Source organism: Callospermophilus lateralis, chromosome 7, assembly GCF_048772815.1.
Source record: "Callospermophilus lateralis isolate mCalLat2 chromosome 7, mCalLat2.hap1, whole genome shotgun sequence".
Lineage (NCBI taxonomy): Eukaryota > Metazoa > Chordata > Mammalia > Rodentia > Sciuridae > Callospermophilus > Callospermophilus lateralis.
Genome location: NC_135311.1, coordinates 118,193,579 through 118,217,296, shown reverse-complemented (window position 1 = coordinate 118,217,296; position 23,718 = coordinate 118,193,579). Strand labels below are relative to the sequence as shown.

General features: G+C 38.7%; 1 protein-coding gene across 3 annotated transcripts in view; it reads left to right on the top strand.

Annotated features, from left to right (window-relative positions):
• The first annotated feature begins 401 nt into the window (after nucleotides 1-401).
• LOC143403101 (protein argonaute-4) overlaps nucleotides 402-23,718 on the top strand; it is a 39,867-nt gene continuing 16,550 nt past the window's right edge. For 2 of the 3 annotated variants that reach the window (XM_076860759.2, XM_076860757.2), the window contains exons 1-13: nucleotides 402-471; nucleotides 5,957-6,122; nucleotides 9,456-9,576; nucleotides 11,760-11,941; nucleotides 12,262-12,398; nucleotides 12,509-12,643; nucleotides 13,807-13,894; nucleotides 16,441-16,588; nucleotides 17,048-17,167; nucleotides 17,312-17,440; nucleotides 17,693-17,826; nucleotides 19,235-19,419; nucleotides 20,479-20,638. In XM_076860759.2, coding sequence (XP_076716874.1) covers nucleotides 453-471; nucleotides 5,957-6,122; nucleotides 9,456-9,576; nucleotides 11,760-11,941; nucleotides 12,262-12,398; nucleotides 12,509-12,643; nucleotides 13,807-13,894; nucleotides 16,441-16,588; nucleotides 17,048-17,167; nucleotides 17,312-17,440; nucleotides 17,693-17,826; nucleotides 19,235-19,419; nucleotides 20,479-20,638 — 1,724 coding nt within the window. In that variant the 5' untranslated portion in view covers nucleotides 402-452. The remainder of the gene's footprint in view (nucleotides 472-5,956; nucleotides 6,123-9,455; nucleotides 9,577-11,759; nucleotides 11,942-12,261; nucleotides 12,399-12,508; nucleotides 12,644-13,806; nucleotides 13,895-16,440; nucleotides 16,589-17,047; nucleotides 17,168-17,311; nucleotides 17,441-17,692; nucleotides 17,827-19,234; nucleotides 19,420-20,478; nucleotides 20,639-23,718) is intronic. The other variant, XM_076860758.2, reaches the window with a different exon arrangement.

The window sequence follows — 23,718 nt, the reverse complement described above, 5'->3', positions numbered from 1 at the left end:
GCGTGCCCGACACGTCCTCTGGGCACTGCCCCTCCGGGCGCGCGTCCGTCCCCACCGCAACCCGCCCCCTGTCCCCGGCCGGGTTCAGTGGACCCCGCGCCCGGGGCCGCGCACGCCCCCTTGGCCAACCGGGACCCCCGGCCGCGCGCGCCCGGCGCCTCCTCCCCACCCGGCAGGCGCGCGCGCTGGCTCCAGCTCTAGCTCCCGCTCCCGCTGGCAGCGGCGGCGGCGGCGGGGATTGTTTTTGTTGTCGCTGAGGCCGGAAGAGCCGCGGGAGCCGGGTCCCTGTCCCCGGGCTGGGCGCCGCCGCCGCCCCCTGCCCAGCGCCCGCGTCTCCGCGGCGCCCCCCCAGCGCCAATATTCCGGAGATCAAGCGTTACGCGGCGGCGGCGGCGGCGGGGCCCGGAGCGGGAGGCACCGGGGACCGGGGCGAGGCGGCCCCCGCCGCCGCCATGGAGGCGCTGGGACCCGGTGAGGAGCGCGCTCGGGCCGGGGCCGGACCCGGGGCCCGGGACTGGCGGACAGGTGGGCGGGCGGGACTGTCTCTGCCCTGTCGCCCTCACCGGCCCGTGCGTACCCGGGTTCGGGCCTCCAGGCCTCGGGGAAGGGGACCCCTGCCCTTCTGCACAAGGCGGAGAGAGCTGACCCGGGCCGCGAGCGAGCGGGCGGGCGGGCGAGGGCGGGGAGGGCGGGGACCGCGCCCCAGCCTCAAGACTTGGGCTGAATCTTGAGGTCTAGGGGAGGGAGGCCCAGGAAGGTGACCCGTGCCCCCGGGGACAGGGGAGACCTGACCCAATCTCAGGAGAGGATCTGTGCTCCAGGGCTAGTTTGGGCTTCATAAATGACAACCTGAGACCGGCGCATGCGGAGGCCTGGCCCAGCCCAGGAAGGACCCCCCATCTACTACTAAGGGTGTTCTTGATTTGGGGCCGCACCCCTGTTTTTCTTTCTATTGGGAGATGGCCCAGATCCCTCAGATGAAGGAGAACTTCCCCAAAACACTTCTCATGACGCCTGAAGGCTAAGGGACAAAATGTCCAACGCGAAGTTTGGCTTCTGTCAGTCTCAGAATGATGTGGGTTAGCCTTGAGTGACAGGGGAATTTCTAGCCAGCGCACCCCAGTACAGACATCAATAACCCGAGTTCTCTTCTAATGGGTTATGAGAGGTTATGAGGAGCAAATAAAGGAGAAAGTGCTTTGGAAACTGTAGTTCCAGGTGGGTAGTGTTGGCCTCTGGTTATCTCCCTCACTCAGCCCACCAGAGGGACCATTCCAAGCTGCACTGTGATTGGAGTCTGATACACCCACCTCAAACCCCCAACAGGTTTCTAATGCGTTGGCTAAGTAGGGCAGGTTTAGGGCCATGGTGGAATTAATTTTAATATTCAAACCTTAGCTGCCTAACGACTTATTTGTAGAATGTTTAATTTTGGTTTTTAGTGCATAGAAAATTAGGCTTACCATTGGAGTTTGGAAACTTTGCAAGTTTGTTTACTTAGAACTTGTTTGCATAGCTGAGTGATTAAACCACACCTTAATTTGCTGCTTAAAGTTTAATTTTTTAAAGTCTCTCATAATCTAATTTCATATGCCTATAAAAAAATAAATTAGTTTGCCACATTCACATTATTTGATAAACTTCAGTATAAGTGTTATGCTAAGTTACTTCACATATGGCCCTCAACTAAAGGCATGATCAGGACTTCAGAATGTAATAGACCTCTGTTCAAATTCAGTCTAGTAATTTAACAGTTGATGACCCTGGGCAAATTACTTAATTCCTTTGAACTTCCATTTCCTCATCTATAAATGAGGGTAATAATAATTATGTGCTATAAGATTGTTGTGAGAATGAAATGAGATAATGTATGAGAGAAATTTTATTGTAAAGACTAATGCATTAGAAATGCTCAACAAGTGTTTCTTCCTTTCCTCCTATGAATAATTTGTAATTGAAACAACTGTTGCATTTATGAGATGATATGGAAAGAGACTATGTAACTGTGTCACAAACTGAGTTTCATGAAAAGGATCAGCCTGGTGTCCTTAGAAATTGCTCAAGAGACATCTTTCCCTACTTGGTTTGATTTCAGCTTTTGCAGGTTTGAAGACTTATCATTCACCCAGGATTGTTAAGGTTGTAGAAAATTCTCACTAAACACAGATCAAACCCAGTGCCTTACGCATTTATTTTGGTTCTATTGATTATAACTTATTTTTGCAGTGCTTTTGGAAAGTGCTTTCATAACTATTAGCTGTTTTGATCCTCTGGGAGGTAGAAAAGATGGGTATTTTCCCCATTTTACAGATGAGAAGAGTAAGGATTGGAGAATGTAAATGACTTCATCCATGTCTCAAAGCTGAGTGGTCAAGTGACCACCGGAGTCTGGGACATCTGACTCCTTGTTTAATATTCTTCTTATTTAAGGTTGACCTCATCTATTCTGGGTTAAGTCACGTGTTTCCCTTTTGAGGAATGTAATTATCTGTTACCAATTTTGGAAATGCCACCAATATAAAATTCAGGAGCTTTGAGCACTATCTATAATCTTTTTTTTTTTAAATATTTTTCTTTACTTGTAGAAGGACACAATGACTTTATTTTTATTTATTATTTTTATGTGATGCTGAGGATCAAACCCAGTGCCTCACACATTCGAGGCAAGCGCTGTCCCACTGAGCTACAACCCCAGCCCACTAGCTATAATCTTTATGCAAGTGCAATAATAATAGCTAACATTTATTGAGCACTTACTGTTGCAAGGCACTATGGTAAGCCTTTTATATACATCATTTCATAGAATCATCACTCTAGCCTTATGAAACAGATGATATTATCACACACTCCTACCTTATAGATGGGAAACTGAGGTGCAAGAAAACCAAAAACTGGCCCCAGGTCATGAGGTTAGGAAGTGGTAAAACCAGAACTGACACCCAGGTAGTTTGGTTCCAGAGCCTTTAGCCACTGTGTTTCACTGCTTCACTAAGTAAGTAGACAGTTTACCAATTTCAAAAAAATCAGATGTGGAATAAAGATTTTAGCTGGGTGAGGTGGCGCACACCCGTAATCCTAGTGACATGGGAGGCTGAGACAGGAAGATCACAAGTTCAAAGTCAGCATCAGTAATTTAGCAAGACCCTGTCTCAAAAAATAGAAAGGGCTGGGGATGTGGCTCAGTGGTTAAGTGCCCCTGGGTTCAATCCTCAGTACCTCCTCCCCCCAAATTTTCCAAGTTTATTAAATAGTAATTTATTAATTATTCCAAGTTTATTTAAAAAATGATCACTCTGTACATTTTCTTATTAAAAAAAAAACAGGGGCTGGAATTGTGGCTCAGAGGTAGCTTGCTCACCTAGCACATGCAAGGCCCTGGATTTGATCCTCAGCACCACATAAACAAATAAATAAATTAATTAATTAGTAATAATAATAATAATTAATAAATAATATATAAACTAATTAAAGCCACTGTGTCCAACTGCAACTAAAAATTTTTTTTAAAGAGAAAAATTAGTATGTGTGTATATATACACACACACACACACACACACACACATATATATATATATATATATATATATTTTTTTTTTTTTTTTTTTTTTTTTTTGGTGCTAGAAATTGAACCCAGGGCCTTCTGTGTCCTAGGCAAATACTGACCTAAGCTACACTCTGACCCTCTACTTTTTTTTTTTTTTCAAGTTTTAGATAGACACAATACCTTCATTTTATTTATTTATTTTTATGTGGTGCTGAAGATCAAACCCAGTGCCTCACACTGGGCAAGCGCTCTACCATTGAGATATAATGCCAGCCCCGAGCCTTCTGCTTCTTAATTCCTTTTCTTTAAATCCCTCTGCCTCTGTTCCTTAGACATCAGGCACTTCAGTGAAGTATCCAGAGGATTGTGAAGAATACTGGAGGGAAAATGTACTGATTGGGAGTTAGGAGACCTAGATTCTAGTCATTATTTAAAAATCAAAGTCATAGGCAAGGTACTTGATGTAAGTTTCTGTTTCCAGATTTTTACTGTAAAGCTGGATTTCTTCTAATTTGTTATAATGATTGCTTAAATGTGTCTTGGAAAATGCAGCGATGGCTTATCTGATTTAATTGGGTTGATTCAGTATGCCTGTCGCTTCTGACATTATTTATTGTTTACTTCTTGCCTTGTTTGCAGTTATCTTATCACACCCAAATAGATCCCCTTCTACACCAAAAAGTGGAACAACTTTAATCAATAATGCTTTTGAGGGCTGGGGTTTTGGCCCAGTGGTAGAGTGCTTGCCTAGCATGTGTGAGGTACTGGGTTCGATTCTCGGCACCACATAAAAATAAATATCCAACAACAACTAATAAAATAAAAAATGCTTTTGATATAAATTATGTGCTTTTGCTTTATTGAAAAATAATTCATGAATGTTAGGGATGAGTTTTCTGTTTAGTTTCTATCTGGGTTTATTAACATTGTTCAGTTTGACATTTATTGAGTTCTTACAACATGCTAAATGTTGAATTAGATGTTGAAGAGATTGTGAACTGCAGATCTGTTTCTTCTAATAATTTACAGACTAGAGGAGGAGACAGGGTAATTTAAGAAGTGATTTCTTGTGCTTGTGCTAAGTGCTACCCTGTACAGAGAGGCGTGGGAATATAGAGGATGGAGCCTCTAGTCTGGAGTGATCAAGAAACACTTTCTGAGGAGGTTGCCCCTGAACTGGGAGTGTTTGTTTTGTTTTGTTGGTACTGGGGTGTGAACTCAGGGGTACTCTAGCATTGAGTCACATCCTCAGCCCTTTTTATTTTGAGACAGGGTCTTGTTGGGTTGATTAGGGCCTCGATAAATTGCTGAGGCTGGCCTTAAACTTGCGATCCTCCTGCCTCAGCTTCCCAAGTAGATGGGATTACAGATATGAACCACCATATCCAGAACCTGAACTGAGTTTTGAAGAACAAGTAGAATTTAGGAGAAAAATGAACAATGGGTATAATAGGTGAAAAATTTTTAGTGGTTTATTAATATATGGTGATTAACCATTGCATATTTCATTAAAATATTTGCTCTAATTATCCTAAGAGATGTTGCATCAGAACAGCTTATCCTGCCAAAGCTTTCTCTCCTTACTGAATTCTTTGTTCTTAGTGAAATGCCATTGCAGAAAAATTTGGATCTTTCCATTGTTACCATAGCCCACTTTGCTTCACACCTATTCAGAGCAGAAAAGATGCTCAATTTTAAGGCCTATGTTCATTTGATATTCTCATCAAAGGAAGTAAGGGTTTATCTAGACAAATATTTCCCAGATTGTAACACAAAATCCTTTCCTGCTGAAAAGTTGTAGATGTTCAGTTGAGAGAGAGGAGAGGGGAGAAAGAGAGGAGAGAGGAATTCTGTGGAGATGGGGTGATAATAGCATACTAAATAATCATCTTCTATGTAAACCAAGAAAAACATTATAAGCATGTTACTTAAATATTTAAAAGAAAATACCAGTAGACAGCAAAAATGGTTTAAAAGTTGACTTTTTTTTTTCCCCATACCAGGGATTGCACAGGGGTGCCTAAGCACTGAGTCACTTCACCAACTCTTTTTTTATTTTTTTATTTTGAGACAGGGTCATGCTAAGTTGCGTAGAGTCTCACTAAGTTGCTGAGGCTGGCCTTAAACTTGCAGTCCTTCTACCTCAGCCTCTGGAGACTCTGGGATTACAGGCATGTGCCACCACACCCAGCTATCTAATTTTGATGACTCCTGTATTCAAAATAATAGCAATATGGCAAAATATTTAGAAATCTGGAAGCCCTTAGGTGAACAAACGCCCTAAACTCTATATCAGAGTATGTTCAGTGAATAGTAAGATATTGATAATTACAACTATCATGATGATGATGATGAAAGGAATATTCTCCTTCTTAACCAAATAGCACAGCAAATATCTTTCTGTCTCTTTAGGACCTCCAACTAGCCTCTTTCAGCCACCTCGTCGTCCGGGCCTTGGAACTGTTGGAAAACCAATTCGACTGTTAGCTAATCATTTTCAGGTTCAGATCCCTAAAATAGATGTGTATCACTATGATGTGGATATTAAACCAGAAAAACGGCCTCGTAGAGTCAACAGGTAAGGATTAGAAAGAGTATATGTTCTTCATATATATAAGTGCATATGATTTGTTTATTATGTATCATATTGCTATCTGAATTCTTTCAACAGATATGCTTTGTTTGTAATCCAAGATGGTAAGTTTCTTAGGTAGTTATCCTCCTTGGTTCTAACAAAATGCTGCATATTTCATTAGTCAATCATTGAATGAAAAAAGATAGCTCTTTCTTTAACCAAGGGTAGCAGAAATTTTATTGACATTTTTTTTTCTGTACTGAGGATTGAACCCAAAGATGCTACCACTGAGCCCTTTTTAATTTCTATTGAGACGGGATCTCACAAAGTTGCCTAGGCTGGCCTTTAACTTGTAATTCTCCTGCCTCAGCTTCCCAAATCATTGGAATTACAAGCATGCAGCACTGTACGTGGCTTATTTTATCTTTTTATTTTGAGACGGTTCTTGCTAAGTTTCTTAGACTGGCCTCAAATTTATAATACTCCTATTTTAGCACAGCAAATGTCTTTGGGATTATGAGTGTGTGCCACTCTGCTTGACCTAGCAGAAATTTATAAAAAATAAATGAAGACATTCATGTCTATGGAAAATAGAAGTATCTGGAAATTCAAATTTTATTTTTAAACACTTAAAAAATACTTCTCTACTGGACATGAGAAGTATTAAGTGAAAGACTGAATTATCTTGTAGCACTGAAAAAAAGTAAGCTTACAGAGATCTCTATTTCTTGCATTATCAAGAGGGGGTCTGATGAGGTGATATAAGTTTTATTGTTGGTATCAGGAATTTACCAGATATTAATATATACCCTGTAGCAAAAATTAATGTATATCCACTTTACTTTTCTCTATTTCCATGTAGTGATATTTAAGCAGTCTTTGATTTGTTGAGTCTTACTTTTCTAAGAATGCTTTTGCTGTCAATTGAAATATTTTGTGCTGCTTAACTTTTTTTCTCATTATAGATTAATCATGTGGCTTTCTGGTACAGTTCAGTGTTATGTAAGACCATAATTATTCAACTATGGTACAGCTGAGATCAATGGTAATAGAAGTGATGACAATGGCTAACTTTGGTCCGTTCAACAAATATTGTCAGGAGTGCTTACTCTGTACCAGATGTTTTTCTGTGCTGTGGGAATACAATATGAATAAAATAGGCACAGGCTGGGGTGAAGCTCAGTGGTACAGTACTTGCCTAGCATGTGCAAGGCCCTGGGTCCGATCCCCAGCACTGCAAAACAGATGAACAACAACCACAAAGGCATAAGTTTCTATTCTTGCCTTTTGACCAGAGCTGCAATGTTCCAGTAATTTGATAAAGTGATGAACACAGAGGGAAAGAAGAGAGGTACCTGCTGTATGTTCTCTAAGCCTTTTAGAAAACATGGTATCATTCCATTGGTCATATACATGTGAATCTATAGAAAAGGTGTTGCTATAAACATCAAGGGAATGGATCCTGTTCAAAAAGGAATGCCCCAAAGTGTTTCCATGGTAAAACTGGAAGAGTCTCTGGTGTTGGCCAGCATGCTCTTGGCATTGTTGTAAACAAATGCGTTAAGAGCAAACTTCCTGCCAAGAGAACAAATGTGCATATTGAGCACATTAAGCACTTTCTCTGTAAGCTGAAAATAGCCTCATGAAACGTGCAAAGGAAAATGATCACAAAAGGAAGGAAGCCAAAGAGAAGGAGACCTGGGTTCTGCTGAAGTGCCACCTGCTCTGCCCAGAAATGCACACTTTGTGAGAGCCGTTCTAGGCTGCTGTAACTTATGCCCTAGGAATTCATGGCATAAAAGGTGTAGAGAAAAGCAAAAGACACCGAGTTGGTAAAAAAAAAAAAAAAAAAAATCATACCCTTGAAGAGTTTCTATTCAGTTTATCTTCTGATGCGGAAGAGCAAAAATAGATAAATAAGGTGTGATAAGTGTGATTAAAAAAAAAATAAAGCAGAGAGAAAGGATAGGAAGATAGGAATAAGGAAGGGGGGAGCCACTGAGATGTATTATATGTGTGTGATTAAATATGCTAGGAAGTAAGATTAGAGAAACTCTAGAAATCTAGAAAGCTCCTTTTCATGCATTCTCCTTTTTAAAATATTATTTTTAGTGATGAACACAACATCTTTATTTACTTATTTTTATGTGGTGCTGAGGATTGAACCCAGTGCCTCACACATGCAAGACAAATGTTCCACTGAGCCACAACTCCAGCCTTCATGCATTCTTGTAGGCCATACTCTACCACTGAGCTGTACCCCAGCCTAAATCCTAAATTTTTCTTTTCTTTTTTGAAGCACTGGGGATTGAACCCAGGAATAGTCTACCTTTGTGCTATATCCCCAGCTATTTTTTTTTGGGGGGGGGTATGGGGGATAATCAGGGATTGAACTCAGGGACGCTTGACTACTGAGCCACCTCTCCAGCCCTATTTTCTTTTCTTTTTTTTTAATATTTATTTTTTAGGTGTAGATGGACACAACATAATGTGTTTATTTTTATGTGGTGCTGAGGATTGAACCCGGGTCCCACCCGTGCTAGGTGAGCGCTCTACTGCTGAGCCACGATCCCAGCCCCCTATTTTCAATTTTATTTAGAGACAGGGTCTCACTGAGCAAAAGCACCTTGCCTTTGCTGAGGTTGGCTTTGAACTCTTTTTTTTTTTTTTTTTTTTAAGAGAGAGTGAGAGAGGGGGAGAGAGAGAGAGAATTTTAATATTTATTTTCTTTTAGTTTTCGGTGGACACAACATCTTTCTTTGTATGTGGTGCTGAGGATCGAACCGGGCCGCATGCATGCCAGGCGAGCGCGCTACCGCTTGAGCCACATCCCCAGCCCTGGCTTTGAACTCTTGATCCTCCTGCCTCCCAGCCTCCCGAGCCACTGGGATTACAGGCATGCACCACCTTATTTTTTGAGATGGGGTCTTGACAGTTTCCCAGGCTGTCTTTGATATGTAATCCTCCTGCCTCAGCCTCCTGAGACCCTAGAATTCTGGTGTGGGCCAGGGCACCTGGCCTGAGTTTGGTTATTCTTAAAAGCTGTTTGTTTCAGGAGAGGATTTGGGAAAGAGGAGTTGGAGAGGATGCCAGAAATGTTGTGCTTTTTTCCCCGTTTTTCTCCCCTTGTGTTATCATCTTGCAATTACCTTTGTTCATTTGTTGCTACCCTTCTTTAGATAACTAATTTTTTAAAAGTTATTTGAATCAGTAAAGACTGACTCTTACTTTTTCCAAGTAGTATTAACTGAATTTAGGTGATGAAGGTACAGTGATACTTCCCTTACTGTTCACCATTTCACAAAGCTAACTACCACTATCTCCATTACTGTTAAGGGAGGTAGTAGATACAATGGTGAGACACTTCAAGATGCAGATATTTGGTGATCGGCAGCCTGGCTATGATGGCAAAAGAAACATGTACACAGCACATCCACTGCCAATTGGACGGGATAGGGTAAGTGTTAACAGCAAGAAACACTTAGGTCAAGTAGTAGTAATTACATATGGCAAAAATGTTTTTTTTTTCATAGTAATGATACATGTGATATTCCGTCCATATTCAGTTGTCTCTTGTTAACTGATAATTGAAGATGAGATGAGCATTAGAATTTAGGTTGAAGCCAGGTGCAGTGGTGCATACCTGTAATCCCAGCTATTTAGGAGGCTGAGGCAGGAGGATTGCAAATTCAAGACCAGCCTGAGCAATTTAATGAGATCCTGTATCAAAAAATAAAGTAAGGGGCTGGGGTTGGGGCTCAGCGGTAGAACACTTGCCTTGCACGTGTGAGGCACTGGGTTTGATCCTCAACACCATATAAAAATAAACAAAATAAGTGTATTGTGTCCCTCTATAACTAAAAAAAATTTTAAATAAATAAGTAAAGGGCTGGGGTTGTGGCTCAGTGGTAGAGTGCTTGCCTAGCATGTGTGAGGCACTGGGATGGATTCTCAGCACTGCAAATACATAAATCAAGGTCCAGGGCTGGGTTGTAGCTCTTTGGTAGAGCGCTTGCCTTGCATGCATGAGGTGCTGGGTTCAATCCTCAGTACCACATAAAAAAATAAATAAATGAAAATAAAGATATTGTGTCCATCTACAACTAAAAAAAAAAAAAAAAGTAAAGGTCCATCAACAACTAAAAATATATATATTAAAAGATGAATAAATAAAGTAAAAATTGGCAGGGGATATAATTTAGTGGTAGAATGCTTCTGGGTTTAATCTACAGAATAATAATAATAATAATAATTAATTATTAATAATAATAATTATTATGAGTTGATTTTGTCACATCATCTTTTTTTCCTAATATCTTTATTTTGTTTGTTTATTTTTATGTGATGCTGAGGATTGAACCCAGTGCCTCACATGTGTGAGGCAAGCGCTTTGCCACTGAGCCCCAACCCCAGCCCTGTCATCTCATCTTTACATATATTTTATTTAAAATTTCTCATATTAACAATGTACTTTAAAGAAATACTATCTAGATATGAACAATGGAGTTTTTATAATTCTCACTTGTGAAAATACATTCATAATACCATAGTACTTTTTTAAACACTTATTTTTTTAAATTAAAGCAGTAATACATGAATATGTGCTCATTATAGCTTATCTATACAGTCTAGAAATGTTGTGGCTTCTTGCCTCTTCCTCCTATTTGCACCTCTCCATTCCAGTTTCCTTTTTAAAGGATATTGCTGTAATAATTTGGCATATATCTTTTAAAATATTTTAAATGTATTAATTATTCGTGCATATTTATAGATATGCTTTTTTCACATATATTTTGTGATTTGTTTTTCATTTAGCAATATGCCGAGGAGTCTTTTCATTTATATGCATTTAGATCTACCTTATTATTTTTTTCAAATTCAATTATTTTATTATGGCAAAATATATATAACATAAAATTTATCATCTTAGTCATTTTTAAGTGTACAATTCACCATCATTTAGTGCATTCACCCTGTTGCGCAGTCATCACCACAACCCATCTTTAGAACTTTTTTTTATCATCTCGAACAGAAACTTATCAAATGGTAACTCCCCATATCTAACTGCCCCCAGTCCCTGGTAACCACTATTTTACTGTTTCTCTATGAATTTGAGTATTCTAGGTATCTCATATAAGTGGAATTATATAGTATTTGTCTTTTTGTGTCTGACTTTTGTTGTTGGTGGTGGTGGTACTAGGGTTTGAACCCAGGAACACTTCACAACTGAGCCACATCCCCAGTCCTTTTTATTTTATTTTATTTTTTATTTTGAAACAGAGTCTCACTAAGTTGCTTAGGGCCTTACTAAATTGCTGAGGCTGGCCTCACTCTTGTAATCTTCCTGCCTCAGCCTCCTTAGTTATTGGGATTGTGGCGACGCATGGCTCTGTCTGGCTTATTTCACTTAGTGTAATGTTTTTAAACTTCATCCATATTGTAGTATCTACTTATTTTTAACTATTGTATAGTAGTCCACATTAAATTATTGATGGACACTTACATTGTTTCCAATGTTTTAGAACTACAAAAAATGTTAAAATAAAGACACTTATGCATAAATCATTTTAAATAGTCTTGAAATCTTTCCCACAGACTTTGTAAACATGTTTGTTTGTACATATGTATTTTTTCTCCTAGGTTGATATGGAAGTGACCCTCCCAGGTGAGGGTAAAGACCAAACCTTCAAAGTGTCTGTTCAATGGGTGTCTGTTGTGAGCCTTCAGTTGCTTTTAGAAGCTTTAGCTGGGCACTTGAATGAAGTCCCAGATGACTCAGTACAAGCACTTGATGTTATCACAAGACATCTTCCCTCTATGAGGTCAGTACCTTGGTTTGGATTCTTTCCCGTAGGTGTTCAGACTTTTTGGTGGGTTACATTTAACCACTGAAAGGTTCTGTATAAGTCATAATTCAACTTAATTTCAGCTCACAAAGTTCAGAGTGAAATGAAAAATCTTTCAAGTTTTTTTTTTTTAATTTTTTAGTTGTTATAGACATTTATTTTATTTATTTATTTTTATGTGGTGCTGAGGATCGAATCCAGGGCCTCACACATGCTAGGCAAGCACTCTACCACTGAGCCACAACCCCAGCCCCTTTCAAGTTTTTGTTATGAAACATGCACTCTTATTTCTCCAGGTACACTCCGGTGGGTCGTTCCTTCTTCTCACCTCCTGAAGGTTACTACCACCCTCTGGGAGGGGGCAGAGAGGTTTGGTTTGGTTTCCATCAGTCTGTAAGACCTGCTATGTGGAACATGATGCTCAACATTGATGGTAGGATGGAACTCTCTTTATTCATTAACTTTTTGGCTGTTTTTTGTTTGCTTGTTTGTTTTTTGGCCCTTCCCTTCCCCGTAAAGCTAAACATCTTTCCTCTCTGTTAGTATCTGCAACTGCTTTCTACAGGGCTCAGCCTATTATTGAGTTCATGTGTGAGGTTTTAGACATTCAGAACATCAATGAACAGACCAAACCTCTAACAGACTCCCAGCGTGTCAAGTTTACCAAAGAAATCAGAGGTAGGTGTTTCCATTAATATAGTCTTGGTGAGGCAGCTATATATGATGCAAGTGGCCTTGGCTTTGAAGTCAGAAAAAGTTGGGCTTCCATCCCAGCCTAGTTAATTGGGCAAGTTCCTTAATCACTATTACACACTGTCTTAGTTTATTTAAATTTTTCATCTCAAGGAACAGGCAATAATATGTCTGCAGAGTTGTGAGAATTAAATGAAATTAGGTTTACAAAGTTTCCTGGTACAGTATCTGTCATGTGTCAGTCTCTCAATAAAATTATCCTTACCTACTTAAAAACTTTACCAGCTACATGCAGTGGCACACATCTGTAATCCAAGTAGCTTAGGAGGCTGAGGCAGGAGGATTACAAGTTCAAAGGCAGCCTCAGCAACTTATCGAGACCCTGTCTCAACATAAAACATAGAAAAAGGGGCTGGGGATTGGTTCGGTGGTTAAGCGCTCCTGGGTTCAATCCCTGCCCCCTCCAAAAAAAACTTCACCTTTTAATAAAATAATGCAAGTTTATTTATTATCCTTTAGGAATTTCTTTTCTTCTTCACTTTTAGTTAGCTATATTCTCTCACTATAGTATAAACTTCATGAGGGTTGTCTCCAGAGCTGAGAATAAATTTCAGAACGTAGTTAATACTTATTAAATATTTACTGAATGGATTAACAGAGTATGTTAAACATCTTAGATTATCTGAGTTCTAATTTATTATGTTTAATTGAGGAGTTTTGCCTGTTAATGATTTTTATTTCTATTTATTTATTTGGTACCAGAGGTGCCTCAGCCTTTTTATTTTGTGAATTCCTGAGGGTCTTGCTAAATTGCCAAGGCTGGCCTCAAACCTGTGATCCTCCTATCTCAGCCTCTTGAGTCTGTGGGATTACAGGTGTGCGCCACCCAGCCAGGTAATGTCATGATTTTTTAAAAAAAAAACAATGTTCAACAAGTTCCAAGCCAGCCACTGCAATTTAGCAAGACCTTGTTTCAAAATAGAAATTGAAAATGTCTGGAGATGTGACTCAGTAGTAAAAAAAAAAACAAAACAAATATGCTCCTGGGTTTGATTCCTAGTATGGCAAAAAAATAAAACGAAACAACACTTGAATCAGTTTTTGTCACGTTTTGGCTTTTTTTTTTTTTTTTTTTTTTTTAACTTTAGGTCTCAAAGTTGAAGTGACTCACTGTGGACAGATGAAACGAAAATATCGAGTTTGTAATGTAACTAGACGACCAGCCAGTCATCAAACGTATGTTAATCACATCTAAAATGACATAACATTTTTCGTAACATAGGAAGCTACTAAAATTATTTGTGAAAACTGTAGTATAATTTTTTTAAATATATTTTTTTATTTGTAGATGGACACAATACCTTTATTTTATATGTTTATTTTTATGTGGAGCCAGGGATCCAACCCAGTGCCTCATACATGCTAGGCAAGCACTCTATCACTGAGCCACATGTAGTATAATTTTCAAGATTACCAGAATCTTTATTTTAATACCAAAGCTTTAAAAAATGTTTGAAATATTTTTGATAGAGATATTTGTTTCTTTTTCTTTTCTTTTAGTTGGATCTTGCTTTTTTTGCCCAGGCTGGTCTAGAACACTTGGGCTCAATCACTTCTCCAGCCTCAGCCTCCTAAGTAGTTGAGACTACAGCTATGTGCTGTTACACCAGCCTTGGACAGATTTTTATGAAACATATTTCCTGCCTTCAATTCCATTCACCTTTTAAAATTAGCATGTTAAACATAGGTCAACTTTTTTTTAACGTTGCAGAGCCATATTATCAGCATCATTTATCATACTGTTGTAGTTCTCAATATAGGGCCTGCAAGTTCTGTTGAAGCCTAGAAGTCATATAACCCTGTCATGGGAAGACTTATATTGCTTTGTAATTTTTTTGTTGTTGTTGGGAGGGGGGTGTCGGGGATGGAACTCAGGGGCATTCGACCACTGAGCCACATCCCCAATCCTATATTTTGTGTTTTATTTAGACTCAGGGTCTCACTGAGTTGTTTATTGCCTCGCTTTTTGCTGAGGCTGGCTTTGAACTCGTGATCCTCCTGTCTCAGCCTCCCGAACTGCTGAGATTACAGGCATGCGTATTTTTGTGTAGATTTTTCTCTTTCCTTTTGTAGGTAGCTGTCTCTCCTCCTCCTCCTCCTTATCCTCCTTCTTCCTTCTTCCTTCTCCTTTTCCTCCTCCTCCTTCTTTTTTTGGTACTAGGGATTAAACCAAGGGGTGCTTAACCATTGAGTTACATACCCAGCCCTTTTTATTTTTTATTTTGAGATAGGGTCTTACTAAATTGCTGAGGCTAATCATGCACTTATGATCCTCCTGCCACAGACTCCCAAATTGCTGGGATTACAGGTGTGTGCCACTATGCTTGGCTCCATTGACATCATTCTGTCAGGGGAAAAAAAAGTTACTAAAACCTTATGAAGTCATTTTTGAGAATTGTAACATTTGTTTCAAGATCTGTGCCTTTTTTTCATTATTTAATTACTCTCCAAAATCCTATCAGAATAATTAGATTTGTGGACCTATATTATCTTTGCTCAAAGGTTTAAAGCACATAGATTTAAATGTCACACAGATAATCCTCACTGCATCATTATCTTGTGGGTCTGTAGCAGTTAAGAAAGTAAGATTAAATTTATCATAGTGTTAAGTTTTTGAGATAATTTACCCACTGAAAGAGCCAATAAAGAGTCTTAATCATGCTCCCCTTTTATACCAAATATTCTGGTACAATCTCAACTTCATATATTTGGTCATGTTGTCTTCACATTTATGTGTATTTGTCCTGGCTCAGGGATCTGAAAATGTAAACGAAATAACTGTACTACAGTCATTTTATACAAAATTCTCTGAAGGAAATAAACTCCTATATGGATGATTCTTAAGTCCTTATTTGAAGTATAAGAAGCCCACAGGAGATCGTACTTATATTTGTAGGTGTTAACTGACTTCAACTGAGTATTTTTATCTTAAGTTTCTATAGCTGCTCCTGTTACTGCTGCTGTTGCTACTTTTCTCTCTCATTTTTTTTTTTTTTTGTACCAGCGATTGAACCCAGCGGTGCTTAACCACTGAGCCACAGCCCTAACCTTTTTTATTTTTTAATTATTTTGAGACAGAATCTTGCTTAGTTGCTGAGACTGGCCTCAAACTTGCAATTCTGCCTCAACCTCCCAAGTTGCTGGGATTACAGGTGTGCACCCCATATCCATCCTATAGCTTCTTATTTTAATTTCTTAAAAAAAAAAAAATTCTTTCTGGGGGGGCGGGGTTGTGGCACAGTAGTAGAGAGCTCACTTAGCACCTGTGAGGCCCTGGGTTCAATCTTCAGCACTACATAAAAATAAATAAATAGAATAAAGGTATTGTGTCCAGCTAAAACTTAAAAAAAAAAATCTTTCAAATTTTGAATTAAGTTTTTTTGTAATCATAGTTTCAACAAACAGATCATTTCAATTTAATTATTTTCTTGTGGTTCACGACTAAAAACTAAAGAGACTTAACTGAAAATACTCCAAGATTGATCTTGTTTGTTTGTTTTGGGCTGGGGGTTTGGTGATGCAAAGGATTAAACCCTTGTGCAAGGGCCTTGTGCAAGTTTAGCACACGGTCTGTCACTAAACCGCACCTGCTGCTCTGAACTTTGTTTTTTTAAGAGACTGATCAAGGTAGGAAAATGTTAGTAGGCTCTATTTGTTTACTTATTTAGGAAAAAAAAAACTTAAATTTCTAAAAATTGAATTTCTAAAATTCTCTCCTATAGTTTTCCTTTGCAGCTAGAAAATGGTCAAGCAATGGAATGTACAGTAGCTCAATATTTTAAGCAAAAGTATAGTCTACAGCTGAAATATCCCCATCTTCCCTGTCTTCAAGTGGGACAAGAACAAAAGCATACATACTTGCCACTTGAGGTAAACCAAACTGTATTTTCTTTTGCCAATCTGCCAATCTCTTGTGTTGTTGTTGTTGTTGTTGTTGTTATTATTAAAGATACCACTCGGGCTGGGGATGTGGCTCTAGCGGTAGCGCGCTCGTCTGGTATGCGTGCGGCCCGGGTTCGATCCTCAGCACCACATACACATACAAAGATGTTGTGTCTGCCGAAAACTAGAAAATAAATATTGAAAAATTCTCTCTCTCTCTCTCTCTCTCTCTCCCTCCCACTCTCTCTTAAAAAAAAAAAAAAAAAAAAAAGATACCACTCTAAAGTGGTGGTAGGATTTAATCTTTCTGAAGTATTTTGGGTAGATAACTTCACTGTCTCACAGTTTTTATTTTTCTAGAAATGGAGGATATATGATAATTTGGCAAAAGCTTACAATGAAGAAACCCATTATTGCACAGACTAATTTCTCTTTGCCTCTTGGCAGGTCTGTAACATAGTGGCAGGACAGCGATGTATAAAGAAACTCACAGACAATCAGACTTCCACGATGATCAAAGCCACAGCAAGATCTGCTCCTGACAGACAGGAAGAGATCAGTAGACTGGTCAGTAAGGCCTGGTCTTCAAGATCAGCCAGCTCTAAGATGAAAAAACAAAAAACTAGAAGATTCCTGATGGCACACAGTTACTCTGGTTTTTATATATGTAAACTTTCTGGGTTTTTTTTTTTTTTTTTTTTTTTTTTTTAGGTGAAGAGTAACAGTATGGTGGGTGGACCTGATCCTTACCTGAAAGAATTTGGGATTGTTGTGCACAATGAAATGACAGAGCTCACAGGCAGGGTGCTTCCAGCACCAATGCTGCAATATGGAGGACGGGTAAGCTTTTTTAAAAAAAAAAAAAAATCCCAGCAAGCTTCTGCCACGCCGTTCAAAAGAAGATTATAATCCAGAATTTTTCTACTTCACCACATTGAATTTACCCATAGTTGTGCTTATTATTGCTTTTTGTCTTCTGGCTTATGCCAGATAGAATTTTGTTTATTCCCTCCTCAACATTAAAATGGCCTTAGATTGTAATGTCTTTCTCTTTTCTTTTGTTTCTTTTTTTTGTTTTGTTTTGTTTTAAAGAATAAAACAGTAGCCACACCCAACCAGGGTGTCTGGGACATGCGAGGAAAGCAGTTTTATGCTGGCATTGAAATTAAAGTTTGGGCAGTTGCTTGTTTTGCGCCTCAGAAACAATGTAGGGAAGATTTACTAAAGTGAGTATCTTCGTATTTTCAGCCTAGTAGTATCCCTTCCAGATATGAAAGTACCATCCTTATGTGAATGTGCTGTGTACACTGGCACTAAATCCCTGACTCCTGTAGTGATACCGTCTGGCTCTGTGGAAAAGACCTTGTGTTATAGTAAATTGCAAACGTGGGAATTACATTAAGAACCCGACTCATTTTCTATATATTTAGAACAGAGCTTTGTGAGTGACAATGCTAAAGCAACGCTACTTGGAGAATTCTTAGTTCAGATTCCTTTCCTGCTAATTTTATCTTTTCAGCTAAGATAAAAACTCACTTATTTTTAGCCATTATTATTTACTAGTGTAGCCGGGTGTGGTGGCACACGCCTGTAATCCCAGCGACTCGGGAGGCAGAGGCAGGAGGATCGCAAATTCAAAGCCAGCCTTAGCAATGGCAAGGCGCTAAACAATTCAGCGAGACCCTGTCTCTAACAAAATACAAAATAGGGCTGGGGATGTGGCTCAGTAGTTGAGTGCCCCTAAGTTCAATCCCTGAAACCCAAATAATGATGATGATGATGATAATAATACTTTACTAGTGATCCTGTTTGATGGCAAGGTCACTAGCTGGAAGTATTGGCTCACATCTTACAGATGCATCTATCTACATAAAGGACATTAAGGAAAAGGTGAAAAAGTCAAGTGAGCTGAGATGAAAGAAAGGAATCCTACAAAATATTGACAAAGAAATTATTGTAAAAGCTTTATACATAGATTGAAATAACATCTTAAATTTGAAATTTAAAACTTAAAAGTGAATTTCAATTTTAAGTGATCTCTTTTGATACTATTATTGAAACAGATCTTTTACAAGTTTGATGGTAATCCTAAATACACTGGTTTTGTAATAGCAAGTTTCTGTGTTCTCAGTTGAGTACAAGCTTACCCAACTCTTCTTGTATGCCTTACCAAAATGTTTGTTACCTGAAATTTTGACCCTCTTTTCTTCTGAATAGAATGACTAATTTCAATATTTTAAAAAATCTTTGAACAGGAGTTTTATTCTATTCTTGGGGCCCAGCTGAGCCATAATTATTGAAAATTTCAAAATGATGGAGCTGGCAGTTTAGCTTAGTAGTAGAGCATTTGTTTAGCATGTGCAAGGTTCAATTCCTGGGTTCAATGCTTGGGTTCAATCCCTGGCACTGGAAAAAAAAATCAAAATGATAATCTGATGATTTATTAATACCGATCCTTATCTATTATAATTGCAGTAGTACAACTGCCAGTCTATTTTGACAACTAGTTAAAAAATTTTTTTGTTTCTAATTTTGGCTAATAATTTGCAGAATTGAAAGTATTTTAAGAGGATATTCATGTTAAGAATGTGCACTGAAATGAAAGCACTATGCCACTGGTTTTTTTTCTAACAGAAGTTTCACTGACCAACTGCGTAAAATCTCCAAGGATGCAGGAATGCCCATCCAGGGTCAGCCATGTTTCTGCAAGTACGCACAAGGTGCAGACAGCGTGGAGCCCATGTTTAAACATCTGAAAATGACATACGTGGGCCTACAGCTGATAGTGGTTATCTTGCCGGGAAAGACACCAGTATATGGTATGGATCACTTTAATGCTGAATGAGGGATGATTTCAAGTAGTAGGTGTGACAGTCAGGATAAGCTAGGTAGGGCTAGCTAGGTCACAAAAAATCTCAAACTCTCCATGGTTCAAAAGAAGAAAATTGTGGGTAGGGGTATACTCAATGGTAGATCCTTTGCCTAACGTTCACAAGGTCCTGGGTTCAATCCCCAACACTGAAAAAAAAAAAAAATCCTTTCTTGCTTCTGCTTTGTATCCATTGAAGGTAGATGGTGACTTCTGCTCCTTGCCATCATGTCATACCCACTCTGGGACCCAAATTGGCAGAGCAGTCACTATTTGGAATGTTGCTAGTCCACCACTCTCTTTTCTGTTTGCATCTCCTTGGCCATAACCAACCATATGGGGGTCAGGAGGACAGGTGGAGAGGTGGGCAAGAAATGCAGTACAATCCTCTCACGGCCTAGAAAACTGGGAGAACTTAGAAATATCAGAGTGGGGATGAGGAGGGGGGCGGAGCCTGCCACTTCCAGAAGAGGATCTGCTTAGTTTGTATCTATTATAACAGTGATACAAAGTTCTTTTGGTTATCATTGAAGTAAAGGTTGTAGGAGCCACTGACCAGCCCTTAGACTTTATAAAACTGTCTTCATCCCTGTCTGTGTTTGCTTCTTTTGTTACTTTCTGTTTATCCCTAGTGTTGGGAGTGGGGAGCAGAAAAGTAAAATTCAAAGGGCTGGGAGGGAGAAACAAGTGGGAGGAGATTGATTCCTTTGCCAGACCAGTTATGTGGGAGAAGAAACCTCAAGGGACTGAGCAAGTGGTGGCAGACAGCACCAAAGAATAAGGGAAGCAGGCTGGCATCAAGGCCTGAAAGAAGGAGAAGAGGAGCCTGGAGAACCAATCCAAGGGAGGCCTACCTTGGATGATGAGCAGATGAAATGACCATCTCCTCCAGTGCTAAGCATCTTAGCACTATTTGCAGTATATAATAGTTGCTCTATTAATGTTAATGTGTGGGGTCTTTTACTCTTGGTAAAGGAAATTAATTAAAATAATTAACTTATTTTTGTAGCGGAGGTAAAACGTGTTGGAGATACCCTTCTAGGTATGGCCACACAGTGTGTCCAGGTAAAAAACGTAGTGAAGACCTCACCCCAAACCCTTTCCAATCTTTGCCTGAAGATAAATGCAAAGCTTGGAGGAATTAACAATGTACTTGTACCTCATCAAAGGTAAGATTCTAACTTCTGTTTTTTTCTACATTTGCTTAACATCTAACTTACATAATTTATGGTAAAGCATAGGTATCTCAAATATGCATCTTGATTATTATTTGTTTTATATGTGTACACCCATGTACCATCCACAACCCAGTTATGATATAGAACATTTCCAGCACCGAGTTAGGCTTCCTCTGGCCCCTCCAAATAGATGAGGTATGTAGTTCAGTGTTAAAGTACTTGCCTAGAACACGTGAGGCCCTGAGTTCAATCCCCAGCATCACCAACAAAAAGCAAAACAAAACAAAATAGATGTCCCCTCCACAAAGGTAACCACTATTTTGACCTCTATCATCATAGATTAGTTTTGCCTAATTTTGACCTTGATATAAACGGACTCATATAGTATGTATTATATTGTGTATCTTCTTTTGCTCCACGTTATTATCTATGAGATTCATTTATGTTGTTGCATTTCACAGTAGTTTATTCTTTCTCATTGCTGTGCATTATTTCATTATATGAATACCTCACAAGATTTTATCTGTATGGAAGATATTCTTATACATTTATTGTATAATTTTGCATTTTTTGATGGGTTTGAGCATTATTTCTTTTGTGTGGATTCCAGGTGTGGGATTGCTGAGTTATAAAGAATACAGTTATAGAGAATACTTATGTTTTGCATCAATTGATACAATCAAGTACTTTTCCAGGTTTCTATACCGATTTACATACCCACTGAGAGTTCTAGTTGCTTCATACCAACACAGGGAATTATCAGTTCTTTTGTGAATCTTTTTCACTAATACATCTTTGTGGTTTCTGGAATATAAATCCTTTCTAGGATATATGTATTACATAATGTCTTTTCCTATTCTGTGTTTTGTGTTTTGCCTTTTCACTCTGCTAAATAGTTACTTTTTTTTTTTTTTTTTTTTTTTTGGTAGTACTGAATATTGAATCCAGGGCCTCAGGCATAGTAGGGAAGGGCTCTACCTTTGAGCTATATTCTCATTCTTTTAAAAAAATTTTATCTTAAAACCAGCTTCACTGACAGACACATACCTTTAATCCCAGGTACTCTAAAGACTGAGACAGGTGGATTGCAAAATGAGGCCTAATACATTGACGCCTGCCTCCTGTACTAGTCAAGAGCTCTGCTATTGAGCTACATTCCCAACTTCCATAAACTTTAATGAAGCTGAGTTTATTTTAAAATTTTTTTTTTTTTTTTTTTTTTTTTTTTTTTTTTGCAGTTCTGGGGATTGAACTCAAGGCCATATGCATGGTAGCCAAGTACTTTACCACTGAGGTACATCCCCAGCCCTGCTCAACTTTCTTTTTAATATTTATTTTTTAGTTGTAGTTAGACACAATATCTTTATTTTATTTGTTTATTTTTATGTGGTGCTTGAGGATTGAACCCAGGGCCTCGCACATGCTAGGCAAGTGCTCTACCACTGAACCACAGCCCCCTGGTCAACTTTTTTATGTCCTGTTAAGTAACCTAGCTTGAGGGCTGGGGCTATATATAACTCAGTGGTAGAGCATTCGCCTAGCATGCACAGGCTGTGGGTTTGATCCCTGGTACCTTTAAATAAAGAAGAAACCTTGCCTGTTTAACCCCAGTGGCTTTTTGTTTAAATTTGAATTTGTCGGACCCATTCTAGAGTAACCAAATGCCAAAGCAAGACAGTGATATTATAAGCAAAGTACTGGCTAAAAGTTAGGAGATTAGCCAGGCATGGTTGTGCACACGTGGAATCCCAGTGGCTTGGGAGGCTAAGGCAGGAGAATCATGAGTTCAAAGCCAGCCTCAGCAACTTAGCAAGGACTTAGAAATTCAATGAGACCCTGTCTCTAAATAAAATATTAAAAGGGCTCAGGGTGTGGCTCAGTGGTTAAGTGCCCCTGGATTCAATATCTGGTACAAAAAAAAAAAAAGGGCTGGGGTTATAGCTCAGTGGTAGAGCACTTGCCTAGCATGTGTGAGGCACTGGGTTTGATTCTCATTGCTGCATATAAATAAATAAAAATAAAGGTCCTATGACAACTAAAATAATTTTTTTAAAGGAGATTTGAGTATTGGTGCCCATATGAACTTTTTTCATTCTTTCTTTTTTGTATTGCTAGGGATCAAACCTAGACCCTCACATATACCAGCATCTTTCAAGATAATAATATCTGCCTTATCAAATCTAAAATATTGTTTTTAATGTGAAATCCTATATGTGAAAATGATTTGAAAAGTTAAATTTAGGACTGTAGCATTAGTCATTGCTGTATTTGAAAAGAGGGTGTGATGTTGAGTGACTTGTACTTATGCAATCTTATCACAATTCTCATTTTTGTTCTTGAGTGAAACATCTGGGTAAATAAATCCTTTTTGAAACATTGGTGATGAGGCATACAAATCATAGGGAAAGAACCTAAGATCACTTAATTTTTACTTCATTCCTTTGAGATAATACAGTGGCTTAGAGTGCAAACTTTGGTGTTGATTTCTTGGGTTTGTATTCTGGTTTTACACTTCCTAAGTCTGTGATCTTGGGCACATTCTCTATTCTCTTATGTCTCATCTTTTTTTTTTTTTAATCTAGAAAATAGAGAAAATTTTACCTCTTTCATAGAATTGTTGTGAAGACTAAATGAGTTAATACAAGTAGAGTAGCAGGGTAGCTCTCATATAATATACACGAGCTGTTACTATGTTGTTCATATATATGGCACATATGTTTGTTGTTATTAATTGTTCTATGCTGAGCCTGTGTTTCCTAATGATAGAGAAATAAACAGCACACAGCCTCTGTCTTCATGGAATCTCATCTTTAATACCTGTTACATGAGATTGTTAGATTTGGGATGCTTCCTAGATGAAGAATGAATACTCACAGTCCCAAATCCTATATTTAAGAATTTTAAAACTTCATATCATATTTTTTCTCCCCCTCTCCTCCTTCTTTTGGCTAGCTTTAACCAGAGAAACATGCAAGCCATTTTTTTTTCTCCTTGATTCCTTAGATAGAGAAATCAGTGCCAAATAAATGAGTTCATTCCTTCAATAAATATTTATTCAGTGCCAAGTATGA